This window comes from Oncorhynchus tshawytscha, unplaced genomic scaffold (genome assembly GCF_018296145.1).
Source record: "Oncorhynchus tshawytscha isolate Ot180627B unplaced genomic scaffold, Otsh_v2.0 Un_contig_7070_pilon_pilon, whole genome shotgun sequence".
NCBI classification, from domain to species: Eukaryota; Metazoa; Chordata; class Actinopteri; order Salmoniformes; family Salmonidae; genus Oncorhynchus; species Oncorhynchus tshawytscha.
The window spans coordinates 60,001-81,468 of NW_024609280.1; the positions used below are offsets into that span (position 1 = coordinate 60,001).

Consider the following 21,468-nt stretch of genomic DNA (forward strand, 5'->3'; position numbering starts at 1 on the left):
GTGTTGCCCTCCCTCCCTCCCTCTCTCTGTGTGTGATGCCCTCCCTCCCTCTGTGTGTGTTGCCCTCCCTCCCTCTGTGTGTGATGCCCTCCCTCCCTCTGTGTGTGTTGTCCTCCCTCCCTCTTTGTGTGTTGCTCTCCCTCCCTCTGTGTGTGTTGCCCTCCCTCCCCTCTGTGTGTGTTGTCCTCCCTCCCTCTTTGTGTGTTGCCCTCCCTCCCTCCCTCTCTGTGTGTGTGTTGTCCTCCTGTCCTCCTTCTCTCTGTGTGTGTTGCCCTCCCTCCCTCCCTCTCTCTCTGTGTGTGTTGCCCTCCCTCCCTCCCTCTCTCTGTGTGTGTTGTCCTCCTGTCCTCCTTCTCTCTGTGTGTGTTGCCCTCCCTCCCTCCCTCTCTCTGTGTGTGTTGCCCTCCCTCCCTCTTTGTGTGTTGCTCTCCCTCCCTCCCTCTCTCTGTGTGTGTTGTCCTCCTGTCCTCCTTCTCTCTGTGTGTGTTGCCCTCCCTCCCTCCCTCTCTCTGTGTGTGTTGCCCTCCCTCCCTCTTTGTGTGTTGCTCTCCCTCTCTCTGTGTGTGTTGCCCTCCCTCTCTCTGTGTGTGTTGCCCTCCCTCCCTCTTTGTGTGTTGCCCCTCCCTCCCTCCCTCTGTGTGTGTTGCTCTCCCTCCCTCTGTGTGTGTTGCCCTCCCTCCCTCTTTGTGTGTTGCCCTCCCTCCCTCCCTCTGTGTGTGTTGCTCTCCCTCTCTCTGTGTGTGTTGCCCTCCCTCCCTCTTTGTGTGTTGCCCTCCCTCCCTCCCTCTGTGTGTGTTGCTCTCCCTCCCTCTGTGTGTGTTGCCCTCCCTCCCTCCCTCCCTCTCTCTGTGTGTGTTGCCCTCCCTCCCTCTTTGTGTGTTGCCCTCCCTCCCTCTGTGTGTGTTGCCCTCCCTCCCTCTGTGTGTGATGCCCTCCCTCCCTCTGTGTGTGTTGCCCTCCCTCCCTCCCTCCCTCTGTGTGTGTTGCCCTCCCTCCCTCCCTCTCTCTGTGTGTGATGCCCTCCCTCCCTCTGTGTGTGTTGCCCTCCCTCCCTCTGTGTGTGATGCCCTCCCTCCCTCTGTGTGTGTTGCCCTCCCTCCCTCCCTCTCTCTGTGTGTGTTGTCCTCCCTCCCTCTTTGTGTGTTGCTCTCCCTCCCTCTGTGTGTGTTGTCCTCCCTCCCTCTTTGTGTGTTGCCCTCCCTCCCTCCCTCTCTCTGTGTGTGTTGCCCTCCCTCCCTCTTTGTGTGTTGCCCTCCCTCCCTCTGTGTGTGTTGCTCTCCCTCCCTCTGTGTGTGTTGTCCTCCTGTCCTCCTTCTCTCTGTGTGTTGCCCTCCTTCTCTCTCTGTGTGTGTCCTCCCTCCCTCCCTCCCTCTGTGTGTGTTGCTCTCCCTCCCTCTGTGTGTGTTGCCCTCCCTCCCTCCCTCTCTCTGTGTGTGTCCTGCCCTCCCTCCCTCCCTCCCTCCCTCCCTCCCTCCCTCCCTCCCTCCCTCCCTCCCTCCCTCCCTCCCTCCCTCCCTCCCTCCCTCCCTCCCTCCCTCCCTCCCTCCCTCCCTCCCTCCCTCCCTCCCTCTCTCCGTGTGTGTTGCCCTCCCTCTCTCCTCTCTGTGTGTGTTGCCCTCCCTCCCTCCCTCTCTCTGTGTGTTGCCCTCCCTCTCTCCCTCTGTGTGTGTTGCCCTCCCTCCCTCCCTCTCTCTGTGTGTGTTGCCCTCCCTCCCTCTTTGTGTGTTGCTCTCCCTCCCTCTGTGTGTGTTGTCCTCCTGTCCTCCTTCTCCCTCTGTGTGTGATGCCCTCCCTCCCTCTGTGTGTGTTGCCCTCCCTCTCTCTGTGTGTGTTGCCCTCCCTCCCTCTGTGTGTGATGCCCTCCCTCCCTCTGTGTGTGTTGCCCTCCTTCTCTCTGTGTCCCCAGCGTCTCCCTCCATGCGAGGCTCTACTCCACTAGATGTGGCCGCTGCCTCTGTGATGGACAACAACGAACTGGCTCTGGCCCTGAGGGAACCAGACCTGGAGAAAGTAAGGCCCAACTCTACCAGCCCACCCTGTACCCAACGTATAGGTACAGTATAGAGATACAATACGAACTGGCTCTGGCCCTGAGGGAACCAGACCTGGAGAAAGTAAGACAAGGCCCAACTCTACCAGCCCACCCTGTACCCAACGTATAGGTACAGTATAGAGATACAATACGAACTGGCTCTGGCCAGAATCCTAGTTTATTCCTCTCTGATGTCCTCCACCGTGGGGCTCCTCCTGGTTCAATAGGAATCCTAGTTTATTCCAATCTGATGTCCTCCACCGTGGGGCTCCTCCTGGTTCAATAGGAATCCTAGTTTATTCCTCTCTGATGTCCTCCACCGTGGGGCTCCTCCTGGTTCAATAGGAATCCTAGTTTATTCCTCTCTGATGTCCTCCACCGTGGGGCTCCTCCTGGTTCAATAGGAATCCTAGTTTATTCCTCTCTGATGTCCTCCACCGTGGGGCTCCTCCTGGTTCAATAGGAATCCTAGTTTATTCCTCTCTGATGTCCTCCACCGTGGGGCTCCTCCTGGTTCAATAGGAATCCTAGTTTATTCCTCTCTGATGTCCTCCACCGTGGGGCTCCTCCTGGTTCAATAGGAATCCTAGTTTATTCCTCTCTGATGTCCTCCACCGTGGGGCTCCTCCTGGTTCAATAGGAATCCTAGTTTATTCCTCTCTGATGTCCTCCACCGTGGGGCTCCTTCAGGTTCAATAGGAATCCTAGATTATTCCTAACAGTTAAGAAGGCTCTGCTGTCCTCCTTACTGATCTATTGGGACCAACAATCAGGATCCTATCCATTATCCAATGATGTGGACTGTTTGGCGACATAACTTGGCCTCACCGTGACTTTCCCTTCCTCCACTGACTCTGACAGCATGAAGTCCTGAGCCAGACCTTTCCCTGCTAACCCTCTCCCTCTGCCTCCTCTTCCCTCTGACAGCATGAAGTCCTGAGCCAGACCTTTCCCTGCTAACCCTCTCCCTCTGCCTCCTCTTCCCTCTGACAGCGTGAAGTCCTGAGCCAGACCTTTCTAACCCTCTCCCTCTGCCTCCTCTTCCCTCTGACAGCGTGAAGTCCTGAGCCAGACCTTTCTAACCCTCTCCCTCTGGCTCCTCTTCCCTAGGTGGTGCAGTACTTGGCTGGCTGTGGTCTCCAGAGCTGCTCCATGCTCGTGTCTAAAGGATACCCTGACATCGGCTGGAACCCCGTCGAAGGAGAGAGATACCTCGACTTCCTCCGCTTTGCAGTGTTCTGCAACGGTACATGTGCATTTCATACCTGTGGCAATTGCCGATAAACCTTCATTTCATGATAACATTTGACTGTGGTTGGTAGATGATCTTGGTTATTTTCATATAATCCTTCATTTCATGATAACATTTGACTGTGGTTGGTAGATGGTCTTGGTTATTTTCATATAATCTTTCATTTCATGATAACATTTGACTGTGGTTGGTAGATGGTCTTGGTTATTTTCATATAATCTTTCATTTCATGATAACATTTGACTGTGGTTGGTAGATGGTCTTGGTTATTGGTTGGTTGAAGGAGATGTAGTAGCAATCTGTTAAATACTTCCACGGTTGAGGTATTGAAGTCTCTATTGAAATCTTTACCCGTGGTCTCAGGTGAGAGGTATTGTAGTTATGAATGATGTCATTATTTACCTGTCGTCCTGTCAGGTGAGAGTGTGGAGGAGAACGCTAACGTGGTGGTGAGGCTGCTGATTCGTCGTCCCGAGTGCTTTGGCCCCGCCCTGCGCGGAGAGGGGGGGAATGGTCTACTGGCAGCCATGATGGAAGCCATCAGGATATCAGAGGACCCCTGTAGAGACGGGCCCTCCCCTACCTCAGAGGCCAGCAGGACACTGTAGGTACCCCTGTAGAGACGGGCCCTCCCCTACCTCAGAGGCCAGCAGGACACTGTAGGTACCCCTGTAGAGACAGGCCCTCCCCTACCTCAGAGGCCAGCAGGACACTGTAGGTACCCCTGTAGAGACGGGCCCTCCCCTACCTCAGAGGCCAGCAGGACACTGTAGGTACCCCTGTAGAGACGGGCCCTCCCTACCTCAGAGGCCAGCAAGACACTACCTCAGAGGCCAGCAAGACACTGTAGGTACCCCTGTAGAGACGGGCCCTCCCCTACCTCAGAGGCCAGCAGGACACTGTAGGTACCCCTGTAGAGACGGGCCCTCCCCTACCTCAGAGGCCAGCAGGACACTGTAGGTACCCCTGTATAGACGGACCCTCCCCTACCTCAGAGGCCAGCAGGACACTGTGGGTACTCCTGTAGAGACGGGCCCTCCCCTACCTCAGAGGCCAGCAGGACACTGTAGGTACCCCTGTAGAGACGGGCCCTCCCCTACCTCAGAGGCCAGCAGGACACTGTAGGTACCCCTGTATAGACGGATCCTCCCCTACCTCAGAGGCCAGCAGGACACTGTAGGTACCCCTGTCACAGCAGGATACTGTAGGTACCCCTGTCACAGCAGGATACTGTAGATACCCCTGTTATAGCAGCACACTGTTGGTTCCATTGAACTGGGCTATCTCTAACCCTAACACTGTAGGGATGGGTTCTTCTCCTACCTCTATAGTTCCTCTCTCTGTCCCGTTCTCTCTCACCTTCTTGCTCTCTCCCTTTCCCCCCCCCCTCCAACTCCCAAATCCATCCCTCCCTCCCTACCCCCCTCGTTCTCTGCCGTCCACTCTCCCTCCCTACCCCCCTCGTTCTCTGCCATCTACTTTCCCTCCCTACCCCCCTCGTTCTCTGCCGTCCACTCTCCCTCCCTCTGGACTCTCTCCTGCCTCCCCTGTGCCAGAATATGTCCTCATTACTCCACAGTGTTCCTGTTCTGTCTGGCCATGCTACCAGGTGTTCTATAAAAGTCCCTTAGATAGTCTGCCCTACTCTTATCGGGCATCAGACTCAGAAACAATGACCCAATACAACTCCAGGCTGTGTAAGGGCTATTTGACCAAGAAGGAGAGTGATGGAGTGCTGCATCAGATGGCCTGGCCTCCACAATCACCCGACCTCAACCCAATTGAGATGGTTTGGGATGAGTTGGACCGCAGAGGGAAGGAAAATCAGCCATCAAGTGCTCAGCATATGTGGGAACTCCTTCAAGACTGTTGGAAAAGCATTCCTCATTAAGCTGGTTGAGAGAATGCCAAGAGTGTGCAAAGCTGTCATCAAGGCAAAATAAAATATATTTTGATTTGTTTAACACTTTTTTGTTACTACATGATTCCACATGTGTTATTTCATCGTTTTGATGTCTTCACTGTTATTCTACAATGTAGAAAATAGTAAAAATAAAGAAAAACCCTTGAATGAGTAGGTGTCCAAACTTTTGACTTGTGTGTGTGTGTGTGTGTGTGTGTGTGTGTGTGTGTGTGTGTGTGTGTGTGTGTGTGTGTGTGTGTGTGTGTGTGTATCCTCAGCAGTGAGGTGTTATTGGAGGATGAGGAAGACGACACTATTCACATGGGAAATGCTATAATGACCTTCTACGCAGCCCTCATAGACCTGCTGGGGCGCTGTGCCCCTGAGATGCACGTGAGTCACAACACACACACACACACACACCTGCACGTGCGTCACACACACACACACACACACACACACACACACACACAGACCTGCTGGGGCACTGCGCCCCTGAGCCTGAGATGCACGTGAGTCACAGATAGAGGGGGAGTCAATGCCTTAGACAGACAGACTGACTGACTGATTGACTGACAAACAGACAGGCAGTCTTAGAACCAATAGGGTGGCTTTGAGACTGGGACACTGTAAGAGCCAATAGGGTGCTATTTGAGACAGGGACACTTTTAGAACCAGGGTCATGCTAGAGTAATGGTAGACTGGTTAAATTACACTTTAATAAAAATATTCTCTAACCCTCATTTCATTTCAACATTTCATCGTTGGGCAAGTTGAGGTTTTCACCTCATTTTCTGTAGTTGGAAGCAAAACTAAAAACGGATCATTTTTCAAATATTCTGCCAGTCGTTTAGCCATGGTGGTGTTCTATATAGGGAATAGGGCTCTGGTCAACAGTAGTGTTCTATATAGGGAATAGGGCTCTGGTCAACAGTAGTGTTCTATATAGGGAATAGGGCTCTGGTCAACAGTAGTGTTCTATATAGGGAATAGGGCTCTGGTCAACAGTAGTGTTCTATATAGGGAATAGGGCTCTGGTCAACAGTGGTGTTCTATATAGGGAATAGGGCTCTGGTCAACAGTAGTGTTCTATATAGGGAATAGGGCTCTGGTCAACAGTAGTGTTCTATATAGGGAATAGGGCTCTGGTCAACAGTAGTGTTCTATATAGGGAATAGGGCTCTGGTCAACAGTAGTGTTCTATATAGGGAATAGGGCTCTGGTCAACAGTAGTGTTCTATATAGGGAATAGGGCTCTGGTCAACAGTAGTGTTCTATATAGGGAATAGGGCTCTGGTCAACAGTAGTGTTCTATATAGGGAATAGGGTGGTCAACAGTAGTGTTCTATAGGGAATAGGGCTCTGGTCAACAGTAGTGTTCTATATAGGGAATAGGGCTCTGGTCAACAGTAGTGTTCTATATAGGGAATAGGGCTCTGGTCAACAGTAGTGTTCTATATAGGGAATAGGGCTCTGGTCAACAGTAGTGTTCTATATAGGGAATAGGGCTCTGGTCAACAGTAGTGTTCTATATAGGGAATAGGGCTCTGGTCAACAGTAGTGTTCTATATAGGGAATAGGGCTCTGGTCAACAGTAGTGTTCTATATAGGGAATAGGGCTCTGGTCAACAGTAGTGTTCTATATAGGGAATAGGGCTCTGGTCAACAGTAGTGTTCTATATAGGGAATAGGGCTCTGGTCAACAGTAGTGTTCTATATAGGGAATAGGGCTCTGGTCAACAGTAGTGTACTATATAGGGAATATGGCTCTGGTCTATAGTAGTGTTCTATATAGGGAATAGGGCTCTGGTCAACAGTAGTGTTCTATATAGGGAATAGGGCTCTGGTCAACAGTAGTGTTCTATATAGGGAATAGGGCTCTGGTCAACAGTAGTGTTCTATATAGGGAATAGGGCTCTGGTCAACAGTAGTGTTCTATATAGGGAATAGGGCTCTGGTCAACAGTAGTGTTCTATATAGGGAATAGGGCTCTGGTCAACAGTAGTGTTCTATATAGGGAATAGGGCTCTGGTCAACAGTAGTGTTCTATATAGGGAATAGGGCTCTGGTCAACAGTAGTGTGAATAGGGCTCTGGTCAACAGTAGTGGGAATAGGGCTCTGGTCAACAGTAGTGTTCTATATAGGGAATAGGGCTCTGGTCAACAGTAGTGTTCTATATAGGGAATAGGGCTCTGGTCAACAGTAGTGTTCTATATAGGGAATAGGGCTCTGGTCAACAGTAGTGTTCTATATAGGGAATAGGGCTCTGGTCAACAGTAGTGTTCTATATAGGGAATAGGGCTCTGGTCAACAGTAGTGTTCTATATAGGGAATAGGGCTCTGGTCAACAGTAGTGTTCTATATAGGGAATAGGGCTCTGGTTAACAGTAGTGGTCTATATAGGGAATAGGGCTCTGGTCAACAGTAGTGTTCTATATAGGGAATAGGGCTCTGGTCAACAGTAGTGTTCCATATAGGGAATAGGGCTCTGGTCAACAGTAGTGTTCTATATAGGGAATAGGGCTCTGGTCAACAGTAGTGTTCTATATAGGGAATAGGGCTCTGGTCAACAGTAGTGTTCTATATAGGGAATAGGGCTCTGGTCAACAGTAGTGTTCTATATAGGGAATAGGGCTCTGGTCAACAGTAGTGTTCTATATAGGGAATAGGGCTCTGGTCAACAGTAGTGTTCTATATAGGGAATAGGGCTCTGGTCAACAGTAGTGTTCTATATAGGGAATAGGGCTCTGGTCAACAGTAGTGTTCTATATAAGGAATAGGGCTCTGGTCAACAGTAGTGTTCTATATAGGGAATAGGGCTCTGGTCAACAGTAGTGTTCTATATAGGGAATAGGGCTCTGGTCAACAGTAGTTTTCTATATAGGGACTAGGGCTCTGGTCAACAGTAGTGTTCTATATAGGGAATAGGGCTCTGGTTAACAGTAGTGGTCTATATAGGGAATAGGGCTCTGGTCAACAGTAGTGTTCTATATAGGGAATAGGGCTCTGGTTAACAGTAGTGGTCTATATAGGGAATAGGGCTCTGGTCTAAAGTAGTGTTCTATATAGGGAATAGGGCTCTGGTCAACAGTAGTGTTCTATATAGGGAATAGGGCTCTGGTCAACAGTAGTGTTCTATATAGGGAATAGGGCTCTGGTCTAAAGTAGTGTTCTATATAGGGAATAGGGCTCTGGTCAACAGTAGTGCTCTATATAGGGAATAGGGCTCTGGTCAACAGTAGTGCTCTATATAGGGAATAGGGCTCTGGTCAACAGTAGTGTTCTATATAGGGAATAGGGCTCTGGTCAACAGTAGTGTTCTATATAGGGAATAGGGCTCTGGTCAACAGTAGTGTTCTATATAGGGAATAGGGCTCTGGTTAACAGTAGTGTTCTATATAGGGAATAGGGGGGCATTTTTAGTTGTATTTTGTCATTATTACGGACCCCCGTTAGCTGCTGCCTCGATCTTCCTGGAGTCCAGACACATTAAGGCTCATCACATTTGGGATACAGACATTCCCTGAGGGGGGGTGTTGTGTGTTTTCCAGCTGATTCATGCTGGGAAGGGTGAGGCCATCAGGATACGAGCCATCCTACGTTCCCTGATCCCTATAGAGGACCTGGAAGGAGTGATCAGCATCCCGTTCCCCATGCCAACTCTGGCCAAAGGTGGGTGGAAACTATCCCCGCTAAACCTCTCAGGCGTTGCAGGGGTGTAGATATTACCCAAGGTTCACCCGAACTGACCATCCACTACTCTGTTAAACTGACCTAAAACCATCCACTACTCTGTTAAACTAAAACCATCCACTACTCTGTTAAACTAAAATCATCTACTACTCTGTTAAACTAAAATCATCTACTACTCTGTTAAACTAAAACCATCCACTACTCTGTTAAACTAAAACCATCCACTACTCTGTTAAACTGACCTAAAACCATCCACTACTCTGTTAAACTGACCTAAAACCATCCACTACTCTGTTAAACTAAAACCATCCACTACTCTGTTAAACTGACCTAGAACCATCCACTACTCTGTTAAACTGACCTAGAACCATCCACTACTCTGTTAAACTAAAACCATCCACTACTCTGTTAAACTGAACTAAAACCATCCACTACTCTGTTAAACTGACCTAAAACCATCCACTACTCTGTTAAACTGACCTACAACCATCCACTACTCTGTTAAACTGACCTAAAACCATCCACTACTCTATTAAACTGACCTAAAACCATCCACTACTCTGTTAAACTAAAACCATCCACTACTCTGTTAAACTAAAACCATCCACTACTCTGTTAAACTGACCTAAAACCATCCACTACTCTGTTAAACTGACCTAAAACCATCCACTACTCTGTTAAACTAAAACCATCCACTACTCTGTTAAACTGACCTAAAACCATCCCCTACTCTGTTAAACTGACCTAAAACCATCCACTACTCTGTTAAACTAAAACCATCCACTACTCTGTTAAACTGACCTAGAACCATCCACTACTCTGTTAAACTGACCTAGAACCATCCACTACTCTGTTAAACTAAAACCATCCACTACTCTGTTAAACTGAACTAAAACCATCCACTACTCTGTTAAACTGACCTAAAAGCATCCACTACTCTGTTAAACTGACCTACAACCATCCACTACTCTGTTAAACGGACCTAGAACCATCCACTACTCTGTTAAACTGACCTAGAACCATCCACTACTCTGTTAAACTGACCTAAAACCATCCACTACTCTGTTAAACTGACCTAAAACCATCCACTACGCTGTTAAACTGACCTAAAACTCTGTTAAACTGACCTAAAACCATCCAGTACTCTGTTAAACTGACCTAAAACCATCCAGTACTCTGTTAAACTAAAACCATCCACTACTCTGTTAAACTGACCTAAAACCATCCACTACTCTGTTAAACTGACCTAAAACCATCCACTACTCTATTAAACTGACCTAGAACCATCCACTACTCTGTTAAGCTAAAACCATCCACTACTCTGTTAAACTGATCTAAAACCATCCACTACTCTGTTAAACTGAACTAAAACCATCCACTACTCTGTTAAACTAAAACCATCCACTACTCTGTTAAACTGACCTAAAACCATCCACTACTCTGTTAAACTGACCTAAAACCATCCACTACTCTGTTAAACTGACCTAAAACCATCCACTACTCTGTTAAACTAAAACCATCCACTACTCTGTTAAACTAAAACCATCCACTACTCTGTTAAACTGACCTAAAACCATCCACTACTCTGTTAAACTGACCTAAAACCATCCACTACTCTGTTAAACTAAAACCATCCACTACTCTGTTAAACTAAAATCATCTACTACTCTGTTAAACTAAAATCATCTACTACTCTGTTAAACTAAAACCATCCACTACTCTGTTAAACTAAAACCATCCACTACTCTGTTAAACTGACCTAAAACCATCCACTACTCTGTTAAACTGACCTAAAACCATCCACTACTCTGTTAAACTAAAACCATCCACTACTCTGTTAAACTGACCTAGAACCATCCACTACTCTGTTAAACTGACCTAGAACCATCCACTACTCTGTTAAACTAAAACCATCCACTACTCTGTTAAACTGAACTAAAACCATCCACTACTCTGTTAAACTGACCTAAAACCATCCACTACTCTGTTAAACTAAAACCATCCACTACTCTGTTAAACTAAAACCATCCACTACTCTGTTAAACTGACCTAAAACCATCCCCTACTCTGTTAAACTGACCTAAAACCATCCACTACTCTGTTAAACTGACCTAAAACCATCCACTACTCTGTTAAACTAAAACCATCCACTACTCTGTTAAACTGACCTAGAACCATCCACTACTCTGTTAAACTGACCTAGAACCATCCACTACTCTGTTAAACTGAACTAAAACCATCCACTACTCTGTTAAACTGACCTAAAAGCATCCACTACTCTGTTAAACTGACCTACAACCATCCACTACTCTGTTAAACGGACCTAGAACCATCCACTACTCTGTTAAACTGACCTAGAACCATCCACTACTCTGTTAAACTGACCTAAAACCATCCACTACTCTGTTAAACTGACCTAAAACCATCCACTACTCTGTTAAACTGACCTAAAACCATCCAGTACTCTGTTAAACTGACCTAGAAAAACCATCCACTACTCTGTTAAACTGACCTAGAACCATCCACTAAAACCATCCACTGTTAAACTAAAACCTAAACCATCCACTACTCTGTTAAAACTAAAACCATCCACTACTCTGTTAAACTGAACTAAAACCATCCACTACTCTGTTAAACTAAAACCATCCACTACTCTGTTAAACTAAAACCATCCACTACTCTGTTAAACTGACCTAAAACCATCCCCTACTCTGTTAAACTGACCTAAAACCATCCACTACTCTGTTAAACTGACCTAAAACCATCCACTACTCTGTTAAACTAAAACCATCCACTACTCTGTTAAACTGACCTAGAACCATCCACTACTCTGTTAAACTGACCTAAACCATCCACTACTCTGTTGAACTAAAAAACTGTTAAACTAAAACCATCCACTACTCTGTTAAACTGACCTAAAACCATCCACTACTCTGTTAAACTGACCTACAACCATCCACTACTCTGTTAAACGGACCTAGAACCATCCACTACTCTGTTAAACTGACCTAGAACCATCCACTACTCTGTTAAACTGACCTAAAACCATCCACTACTCTGTTAAACTGACCTAAAACCATCCACTACTCTGTTAAACTGACCTAAAACCATCCAGTACTCTGTTAAACTGACCTAAAACCATCCAGTACTCTGTTAAACTGACCTAAAACCATCCACTACTCTGTTAAACTGACCTAAAACCATCCAGTACTCTGTTAAACTGACCTAAAACCATCCAGTACTCTGTTAAACTGACCTAGAACCATCCAGTACTCTGTTAAACTGACCTAAAACCATCCAGTACTCTGTTAAACTGACCTAAAACCATCCACTACTCTGTTAAACTAAAACCATCCACTACTCTGTTAAACTGACCTGAAACCATCCACTACTCTATTAAACTGACCTAGAACCATCCACTACTCTGTTAAGCTAAAACCATCCACTACTCTGTTAAACTGAACTAAAACCATCCACTACTCTGTTAAACTGATCTAACACCATCCACTACTGTTAAACTGACCTAAAACCATCCACTACTCTGTTAAACTGACCTAAAACCATCCACTACTCTGTTAAACTAAAACCATCCACTACTCTGTTAAACTGACCTAAAACCATCCACTACTCTGTTAAACTAAAACCATCCACTACTCTGTTAAACTGACCTAAAAATATTCTCAAGTCTTTATCCAGCTGATAGTTAAATTTCATTTATTTGACCTTTATTTAACTAGGCAAGTCAGTTAAAAACAAATTATTATTTACAATGACGGCCTAGGAACAGTGGGTTAACTGCCTTGTTCAGGGGCAGAAAGACAGATTTGTACCTTGTCAGCTCGGGGATTTGAACTTGCAACCTTTCGGTTACTAGTCCAATGCTCTAACCACTAGGCTACCCTGCCGCCCCACCTGACAGGTCTGGCCTGTCTGTTGTGTGTGTCTAGATGGGTCAGTGATGGAGTCTGTTTGTTGTGTGTCTAGATGGGTCAGTGATGGAGTCTGTCTGTTGTGTGTCTAGATGGGTCAGTGGTGGAGTCTGGTCTGTCTGTTGTGTGTGTCTAGATGGGTCAGTAGTGGAGTCTGGTCTGTCTGTTGTGTGTGTCTAGATGGGTCAGTGGTGGAGTCTGTCTGTTGTGTGTCTAGATGGGTCAGTGGTGGAGTCTGGTCTGTCTGTTGTGTGTGTCTAGATGGGTCAGTGGTGGAGTCTGTCTGTTGTGTGTCTAGATGGGTCAGTGGTGGAGTCTGGTCTGTCTGTTGTGTGTGTCCTAGATGGGTCAGTGGTGGAGTCTGGTCTGTCTGTTGTGTGTCTAGATGGGTCAGTGGTGGAGTTTGACTCTGGTCTGTCTGTTGTCTGTGTCTAAATGGGTCAGTGGTGGAGTCTGGTCTGTTGTGTGTCTAGATGGGTCAGTGGTGGAGTCTGGTCTGTCTGTTGTGTGTGTCTAGATGGGTCAGTGGTGGAGTCTGTCTGTTGTGTGTCTAGATGAGTCAGTGGTGGAGTCTGTCTGTTGTGTGTCTAGATGGGTCAGTGGTGGAGTCTGTCTGTTGTGTGTGTCTAGATGGGTCAGTGGTGGAGTCTGTTCTGTCTGTTGTGTGTCTAGATGGGTCAGTGGTGGAGTCTGGTCTGTCTGTTGTGTGTCTAGATGGGTCAGTGGTAGAGTCTGTCTGTTGTGTGTCTAGATGGGTCAGTGGTGGAGTCTGACTCTGGTCTGTCTGTTGTGTGTCTAGATGGGTCAGTGGTGGAGTCTGACTCTGGTCTGTCTGTTGTGTGTCTAGATGGGTCAGTGGTAGAGCCAGATATGTCAGCGGGGTTCTGTCCGGACCACAAGGCAGCCATGGTGCTGTTCCTGGACCGGGTCTACGGGATTGAGGACCAGAACTTCCTGCTTCATCTGCTGGAGGTGGGCTTCCTGCCTGACCTCAGGGCTGCTGCCTCGCTCGACACAGTGAGTCTCTAACCCAAACCTTGTTGACACAGTGAGTCTCTAACCCTGTAGACACAGTGAGTCTCTAACCCTGTAGACACAGTGAGTCTCTAACCCTGTAGACACAGTGAGTCTCTAACCCTGTAGACACAGTGGGTCTCTAACCCTAACCTTATAGACACAGTGAGTCTAACCCAAACCTTATAGACACTTTTGCTGTCTAGTGCCCAGAGCAGTCTAATTTCTCTCTCAGTTGCTGTCTAGTGCCCAGAGCAGTCTAATTTCTCTCTCTGTTGCTGTCTAGTGCCCAGAGCAGTCTAATATCTCTCTCTGTTGCTGTCTAGTGCTCAGAGCAGTCTAATTTCTCTCTCTGTTGCTGTCTAGTGCTCAGAGCAGTCTAATTTATCTCTCTGTTGCTGTCTAGTACTCAGAGCAGTCTAATTTCTCTCTCTGTTGCTGTCTAGTGCTCCATGTTTCTTCTCCTCCAGTCTTCCCCCCTGGTTTTTCCCCTGCTGACCCTAACCTACAGACATGGCCCTGACCCTAACCTCGTCCCTGTGTTGTCTCTTTCTCCCCCAGGCTGCTCTGAGCTCTACAGACATGGCCCTGACCCTAACCTACAGACATGGCCCTGACCCTAACCTCGTCCCTGTGTTGTCTCTATGTTTCTCCCCCAGGCTGCTCTGACCTCTACAGACATGGCCCTGACCCTAACCTACAGACATGGCCCTGACCCTAACCTCATCCCTGTGTTGTCTCTATGTTTCTCCCCCAGGCTGCTCTGAGCTCTACAGACATGGCCCTGACCCTAACCTCATCCCTGTGTTGTCTCTATGTTTCTCCCCCAGGCTGCTCTGAGCTCTACAGACATGGCCCTGACCCTAACCTCTTCCCTATATTTCTCCCCCAGGCTGCTCTGAGCTCTACAGACATGGCCCTGACCCTAACCTCTTCCCTATGTTTCTCCCCCAGGCTGCTCTGAGCTCTACAGACATGGCCCTGACCCTAACCTCTGAGCTCTACAGACATGGCCCTGACCCTAACCTCGTCCCTATGTTTCTCCCCCAGGCTGCTCTGACCTCTACAGACATGGCCCTGAACCTAACCTACAGACATGGCCCTTACCCTAACCTCGTCCCTATGTTTCTCCCCCAGGCTGCTCTGAGCTCTACAGACATGGCCCTGACCCTAACCTCGTCCCTATGTTTCTCCCCCAGGCTGCTCTGAGCTCTACAGACATGGCCCTGACCCTAACCTCGTCCCTGTGTTTGTCTCTATGTTTCTCCCCCAGGCTGCTCTGAGCTCTACAGACATGGCCCTGACCCTAACCTCGTCCCTGTGTTATCTCTATGTTTATCCCCCAGGCTGCTCTGAGCTCTACAGACATGGCCCTGACCCTAACCTACAGACATGGCCCTGACCCTAACCTCGTCCCTGTGTTATCTCTATGTTTCTCCCCCCAGGCTGCTCTGAGCTCTACAGACATGGCCCTGACCCTAACCTCGTCCCTGTGTTGTCTCTATGTTTCTCCCCCAGGCTGCTCTGAGCTCTACAGACATGGCCCTGGCCCTCAACAGGTACCTGTGTACAGCAGTTCTTCCCCTGCTCACTAAGTGTGCCCCACTGTTCGCTGGGACGGAGCCCTACGCCTCGCTCATAGACTCTCTACTTCACACCGTCTACCGTCTCTCTAAAGGATGCTGCCTCACCAAGGCACAGAGAGACGCTATCGAGGAGTGTCTGCTGGCCACCTGTGGGTAAGGAAGGGCTTTCGGGTTACTGTCTGCTAGTATATTTGACTGGCCACCTGTGGGTAAGGGATGGTTTTTGGGTTACTCTCTGCTAGTATATTTGACTGGCCACCTGTCGGTAAGGGATGGTTTTTGGGTTACTCTCTGCTAGTATATTTGACCGGCCACCTGTGGGTAAGGGATGGTTTTTGGGTTACTCTCTGCTAGTATATTTGACTGGCCACCTGTGGGTAAGGGATGGTTTTTTTTGGGTTACTCTCTGCTAGTATATTTGACCGGCCACCTGTGGGTAAGGGATGGTTTTTTTTGTCTGGTATATTTTACTCTCTGCTAGTATATTTGACTGGCCACCTGTGGGTAAGGGATGGTTTTTGGGTTACTCTCTGCTAGTATATTTGACTGGCCACCTGTGGGTAAGGGATGGTTTTTGGGTTACTCTCTGCTAGTATATTTGACCGGCCACCTGTGGGTAAGGGATGGTTTTTGGGTTACTCTCTGCTAGTATATTTGACTGGCCACCTGTGGGTAAGGGATGGTTTTTGTGTTACTCTCTGCTAGTATATTTGACCGGCCACCTGTGGGTAAGGGATGGTTTTTGGGTTACTCTCTGCTAGTATATTTGACTGGCCACCTGTGGGTAAGGGATGGTTTTTGGGTTACTCTCTGCTAGTATATTTGACTGGCCACCTGTGGGTAAGGGATGGTTTTCAGGTTACTCTCTGCTAGTATATTTGACTGGCCACCTGTGGGTAAGGGATGGTTTTTGGGTTACTCTCTGCTAGTATATTTGACTGGCCACCTGTGGGTAAGGGATGGCTTTGGGGTTACTCTCTGCTAGTATATTTGACTGGCCACCTGTGGGTAAGGGAAGGGCTAGTATATTTTGGGTTACTCTCTGCTAGTATATTTGACTGGCCACCTGTGGGTAAGGGATGGTTTTTGGGTTACTCTCTGCTAGTATATTTGACCGGCCACCTGTGGGTAAGGAAGGGCTTTCGGGTTACTCTCTGCTAGTATATTTGACTGGCCACCTGTGGGTAAGGGATGGTTACAACTGTAGGGATGGAAACACTCTCTATGTGACTATCTGTCTTCTGGCTACAGATGTAGGATCTTAATTTGATCATCCTGTGGATGAAAATAAAAAATGTGTAGTGTATTTGAGGTTTTATAAGGCTTCTGAAGTTTTGTAATTCCGATTTAGAAATGTCTGACTAGATTATCAACGCCTACAAAAATGTCCATTCATTATAATCCACATAATAATTCACATTTCCAGTTACTGCAGGATTATTTTCCTGCTGTAGCAAACTGGCTCAAATTAAGATCCTACATCTGTAGGTGTGGCTAAGGGATGTTAGGGGGACACTTTCCTACTTCTACGGTAGTGGTCCTTTAATAAGCCCCAGTGTGTGTGTGTGTGTGTGTGTGTGTGTGTGTGTGTGTGTGTGTGTGTGTGTGTGTGTGTGTGTGTGTGTGTGTGTGTGTGTGTGTGTGTGTGTGTGTGTGTGTGTGTGTGTGTGTGTGTGAGTGTGCATGTGTGTGTGAGAGAGGTGTGTGTGAGAGTGTATGTGTGTGTGTGAGAGGTGTGTGTATGTGTGTGTGTGTGAGAGGTGTGTGTGAGAGTGTGTATGTGTGTGTGTGAGAGGTGTGTGTGAGAGTGTGTATGTGTGTGTGTGAGAGGTGTGTGTGAGAGTGTGTATGTGTGTGTGTGAGAGGTATGTGTGACAGTGTGTATGTGTGTGTGTGTGAGAGTGTGAGAGTGTGAGAGTGATTCCACCATGTTTATTTGTGTTCCCAGTCAACTGAGGCCGTCCATGATGCAACACCTGCTGAGACGCTTGGTGTTCGATGTTCCTCTCCTCAACGAACACACCAAGATGCCTCTCAAGGTTTCATTAGGTCTTCTTCTCTGTAGCCCGCCAAGAGGCTAATCTCCTGACACAATGTCCTCCAACGTCATCCTCCAACCTCATCCGTCAACCTCATCCTCCAACCTCATCCAGACTCCTCCTCCAACCTCCTCCTCCCTTCTTCCTTCCATCCCTCCCTCCTCCAACCTCCTCGTCCAACCTCCTCCTCCCTCCTTCTTTCCCTCCCTCCTCCAACCTCATTCTCCAACCTCATCCTCCAACCTCATCCAACCTCCTCCTCCAACCTCATCCAACCTCCTCATCCAATCTCATCCAACCTCCTCCTCCAACCTCCTCCATCATCCTCCAACCTCCTCCTCCATCAACCTCCTCCTCCATTATCCTCCTCCTCCTCATCCTCCTCCAACCTCCTCCTCCAACCTCATCCTCATCCAATCTCCTCCTCCAACCTCATCCTCATCCAACCTCCTCCTCCTCCTCCTCCAACCTCATTATAGTATTGTGTGTGTGTGTGTTTCTGTGGTGTTCAGTAATCATGCATCTTTGAGCACGATTGTAGACTGTGAATCTTGATGTTTCAGCTGTTGACCAATCACTACGAGCGTTGTTGGAAGTACTACTGTCTGACGGGCGGCTGGGGGAGCTTTGGGGCGTCGTCGGACGAAGAGCTGCATCTCTCCAGGAAGCTGTTCTGGGGCATCTTCGATGCTCTGTCTCGCAAGGTACAGACTACATCCAGTGGTGGCTGGTGAGGGGATACCATCTACTGTGGTATTCAGTCCATCTACTGTGGTATTCAGTCCATCTACTGTGGTATTCAGTCCATCTACTGTGGTATTCAGTCCATCTACTGTGGTAATCAGTATCTACTGTGGTAATCAGTATCTACTGTGGTATTCAGTATCTACTGTGGTATTCAGTATCTACTGTGGTATTCAGTATCTACTGTGGTATTCAGTATCTACTGTGGTAATCAGTATCTACTGTGGTATTCAGTATCTACTGTGGTATTCAGTCCATCTACTGTGGTATTCAGTATCTACTGTGGTAATCAGTATCTACTGTGGTATTCAGTATCTACTGTGGTATTCAGTATCTACTGTGGTATTCAGTATCTACTGTGGTATTCAGTATCTACTGTGGTATTCAGTCCATCTACTGTGGTATTCAGTCCATCTACTGTGGTATTCAGTATCTACTGTGGTATTCAGTATCTACTGTGGTATTCAGTATCTACTGTGGTAATCAGTATGTACTGTGGTATTCAGTATCTACTGTGATATTCAGTATCTACTGTGGTATTCAGTATCTACTGTGGTAATCGGTTCATCTACTGTGGTATTCAGTATCTACTGTGGTATTCAGTCCATCTACTGTGGTATTCAGTCCATCTACTGTGGTAATCGGTTCATCTACTGTGGTATTCAGTATCTACTGTGGTATTCAGTATCTACTGTGGTATTCAGTCCATCTACTGTGGTATTCAGTATCTACTGTGGTATTCAGTCCATCTACTGTGGTATTCAGTCCATCTACTGTGGTATTCAGTCCATCTACTGTGGTATTCAGTATCTACTGTGGTATTCAGTCCATCTACTGTGGTATTCAGTCCATCTACTGTGGTATTCAGTCCATCTACTGTGGTATTCAGTCCATCTACTGTGGTATTCAGTATCTACTGTGGTATTCAGTCCATCTACTGTGGTATTCAGTCCATCTACTGTGGTATTCAGTCCATCTACTGTGCTTATATCACAGTGTTGTAGCTATTGAAGATGCTGAGATTGTGATGGTTTAGGGCCCTCTAGTGGTCAGTGGGGAACATCACCTACCATACTATCGTAGCCTCTCAATCCATACAGTTGGAATCCAATACACCTTGTAACTTCACTCATCATCTTGTTCACCATCACACTGAGTTATAAAGTGATTCGTGTTTTATGTCGAGACAAAGCTTCCTATTAGCCTTTTGCCCCGACCAGGGGTCCAGAAGCTGTTTAAACTGTCTCTGTCCTGCCCCGACCAGGGGTCCAGAAGCTGTTTAAACTGTCTCCGTCCTGCCCCGACCAGGGGTCCAGAAGAGGTTTAAACTGTCTCTGTCCTGCCCCGACCAGGGGTCCAGAAGCTGTTTAAACTGTCTCTGTCCTGTCTCTGTCCTGCCCCGACCAGGGGTCCTGAAGCTGTTTAAACTGTCTCTGTCCTGCCCCGACCAGGGGTCCAGAAGAGGTTTAAACTGTCTCTGTCCTGCCCCGACCAGGGGTCCAGAAGCTGTTTAAACTGTCTCTGTCCTGCCCCGACCAGGGGTCCAGAAGCTGTTTAAACTGTCTCTGTCCTGCCCCGACCAGGGGTCCTGAAGCTGTTTAAACTGTCTCTGTCATGTCTGAGTGCTGTGGTTCCTGACTACACACACACACACACACACACACACACACACACACACTCTCTCTTCATATGCAGCGGTCTCCTCTCCCTCTCCAGAGGTACGATCAGGAGCTGTTTAAGCTGGCTCTCCCCTGTCTGAGTGCCGTGGCCGGGGCACTACCACCTGACTACATGGAGAGTAACTATGTGGCCGTGATGGAGAAACAGTCCTCTATGGACCCCGAGGGAAACTTCAACCCACAGCCAGCAGACACCACCAAGTAAGACACCATTGATTCAGTTGATTCAGTCTGAATACATCAAGGTATTCTCTTCTTTCTGATTGGGCGTTAACAGTGACGGTCGTTCTTTTGTGTCCCAGTGTGAACGTCCCGGAGAAGCTGGATCACTTTGTCAGTAAATATGCTGAGCATTCACATGACAAGTGGTCCATGGACAAGGTGAGGGGGTTGTCTCTGGCTCCTGATTGAGGAATTGATGAATTGATTCAATCATTGATTCATTAATTCAGTCATTGATTCAGTCATTGATTCATTGTTTCAGCCATTGATTCATTGATTCAGTCATTGATTCATCCATTGATTAATTGATTCCGTCATGGATTCATTGATTCAGCCATTGATTCATTGATTCAGTCATTGATTCATCCATTGATTCATTGATTCCGTCATGGATTCATTGATTCAGCCATTGATTCATTGATTCAGCCATTGATTCATTGATTCAGCCATTGATTCATTGATTCATATATTCAGTCATTGATTAATTCTATTCTCACTCTCGTCTGTCTCAGTTTTCCAACGGCTGGGTTCACGGGGACAAGGTGTGTGAGGCCTCTAAAGTCCACCCTCTCCTCAAGCCCTATAAAGGGCTGTCAGACAAGGTAAGATCGTACTGGAACACGAGGCTGTGTTCTATCATTTGTTAGTCAGCAACCAGGTCAGACTCAGTTCATCAACAACCAGGTCAGACTCAGTTCATCAACAACCAGGTCAGACTCAGTTCATCAACAACCAGGTCAGACACAGTTCATCAACAACCAGGTCAGGTCAGACTCAGTTCATCAACAACCAGGTCAGACTCAGTTCATCAACAACCAGGTCAGACACAGTTCATCAACAACCAGGTCAGACTCAGTTCATCAACAACCAGGTCAGACTCAGTTCATCAACAACCAGGTCAGACACAGTTCATCAACAACCAGGTCAGACTCAGTTCATCAACAACCAGGTCAGACACAGTCCATCAACAACCAGGACAGGTCAGACACAGTTCATCAACAACCAGCTCAGACTCAGTTCATCAACAACCAGGTCAGACTCAGTTTATCAACAACCAGGTCAGACTCAGTTTATCAACAACCAGGTCAGACTCAGTTCATCAACAACCAGGTCAGACTCAGTTCATCATCAACCAGGTCAGACACAGTTCATCAACAACCAGGTCAGACTCAGTTCATCAACAACCAGGTCAGACTCAGTTCATCAACAACCAGGTCAGACTGAGTTCATCAACAACCAGGTCAGACACAGTCCATCAACAAACAGGACAGGTCAGACACAGTTCATCAACAACCAGGTCAGACACAGTTTATCAACAACCAGGTCAGACACAGTTTATCAACAACCAGGTCAGACACAGTTCATCAACAACCA

At 47.5% G+C, this 21,468-nt stretch overlaps 1 protein-coding gene across 1 annotated transcript in view; it reads left to right on the top strand.

Moving 5' to 3' along the window:
• Positions 1 to 21,468, top strand: part of LOC112242112 (ryanodine receptor 2) — a gene marked incomplete at both ends in the record, with an annotated part of 113,571 nt that overhangs the window by 49,112 nt on the left and 42,991 nt on the right. The window contains 12 exon segments of the mRNA XM_042314754.1: positions 1,907 to 2,010; positions 3,143 to 3,278; positions 3,702 to 3,888; positions 5,466 to 5,580; positions 8,740 to 8,860; positions 13,658 to 13,827; positions 15,343 to 15,563; positions 17,359 to 17,449; positions 18,013 to 18,153; positions 19,910 to 20,073; positions 20,175 to 20,253; positions 20,607 to 20,696. Coding sequence (XP_042170688.1) covers positions 1,907 to 2,010; positions 3,143 to 3,278; positions 3,702 to 3,888; positions 5,466 to 5,580; positions 8,740 to 8,860; positions 13,658 to 13,827; positions 15,343 to 15,563; positions 17,359 to 17,449; positions 18,013 to 18,153; positions 19,910 to 20,073; positions 20,175 to 20,253; positions 20,607 to 20,696 — 1,619 coding nt within the window.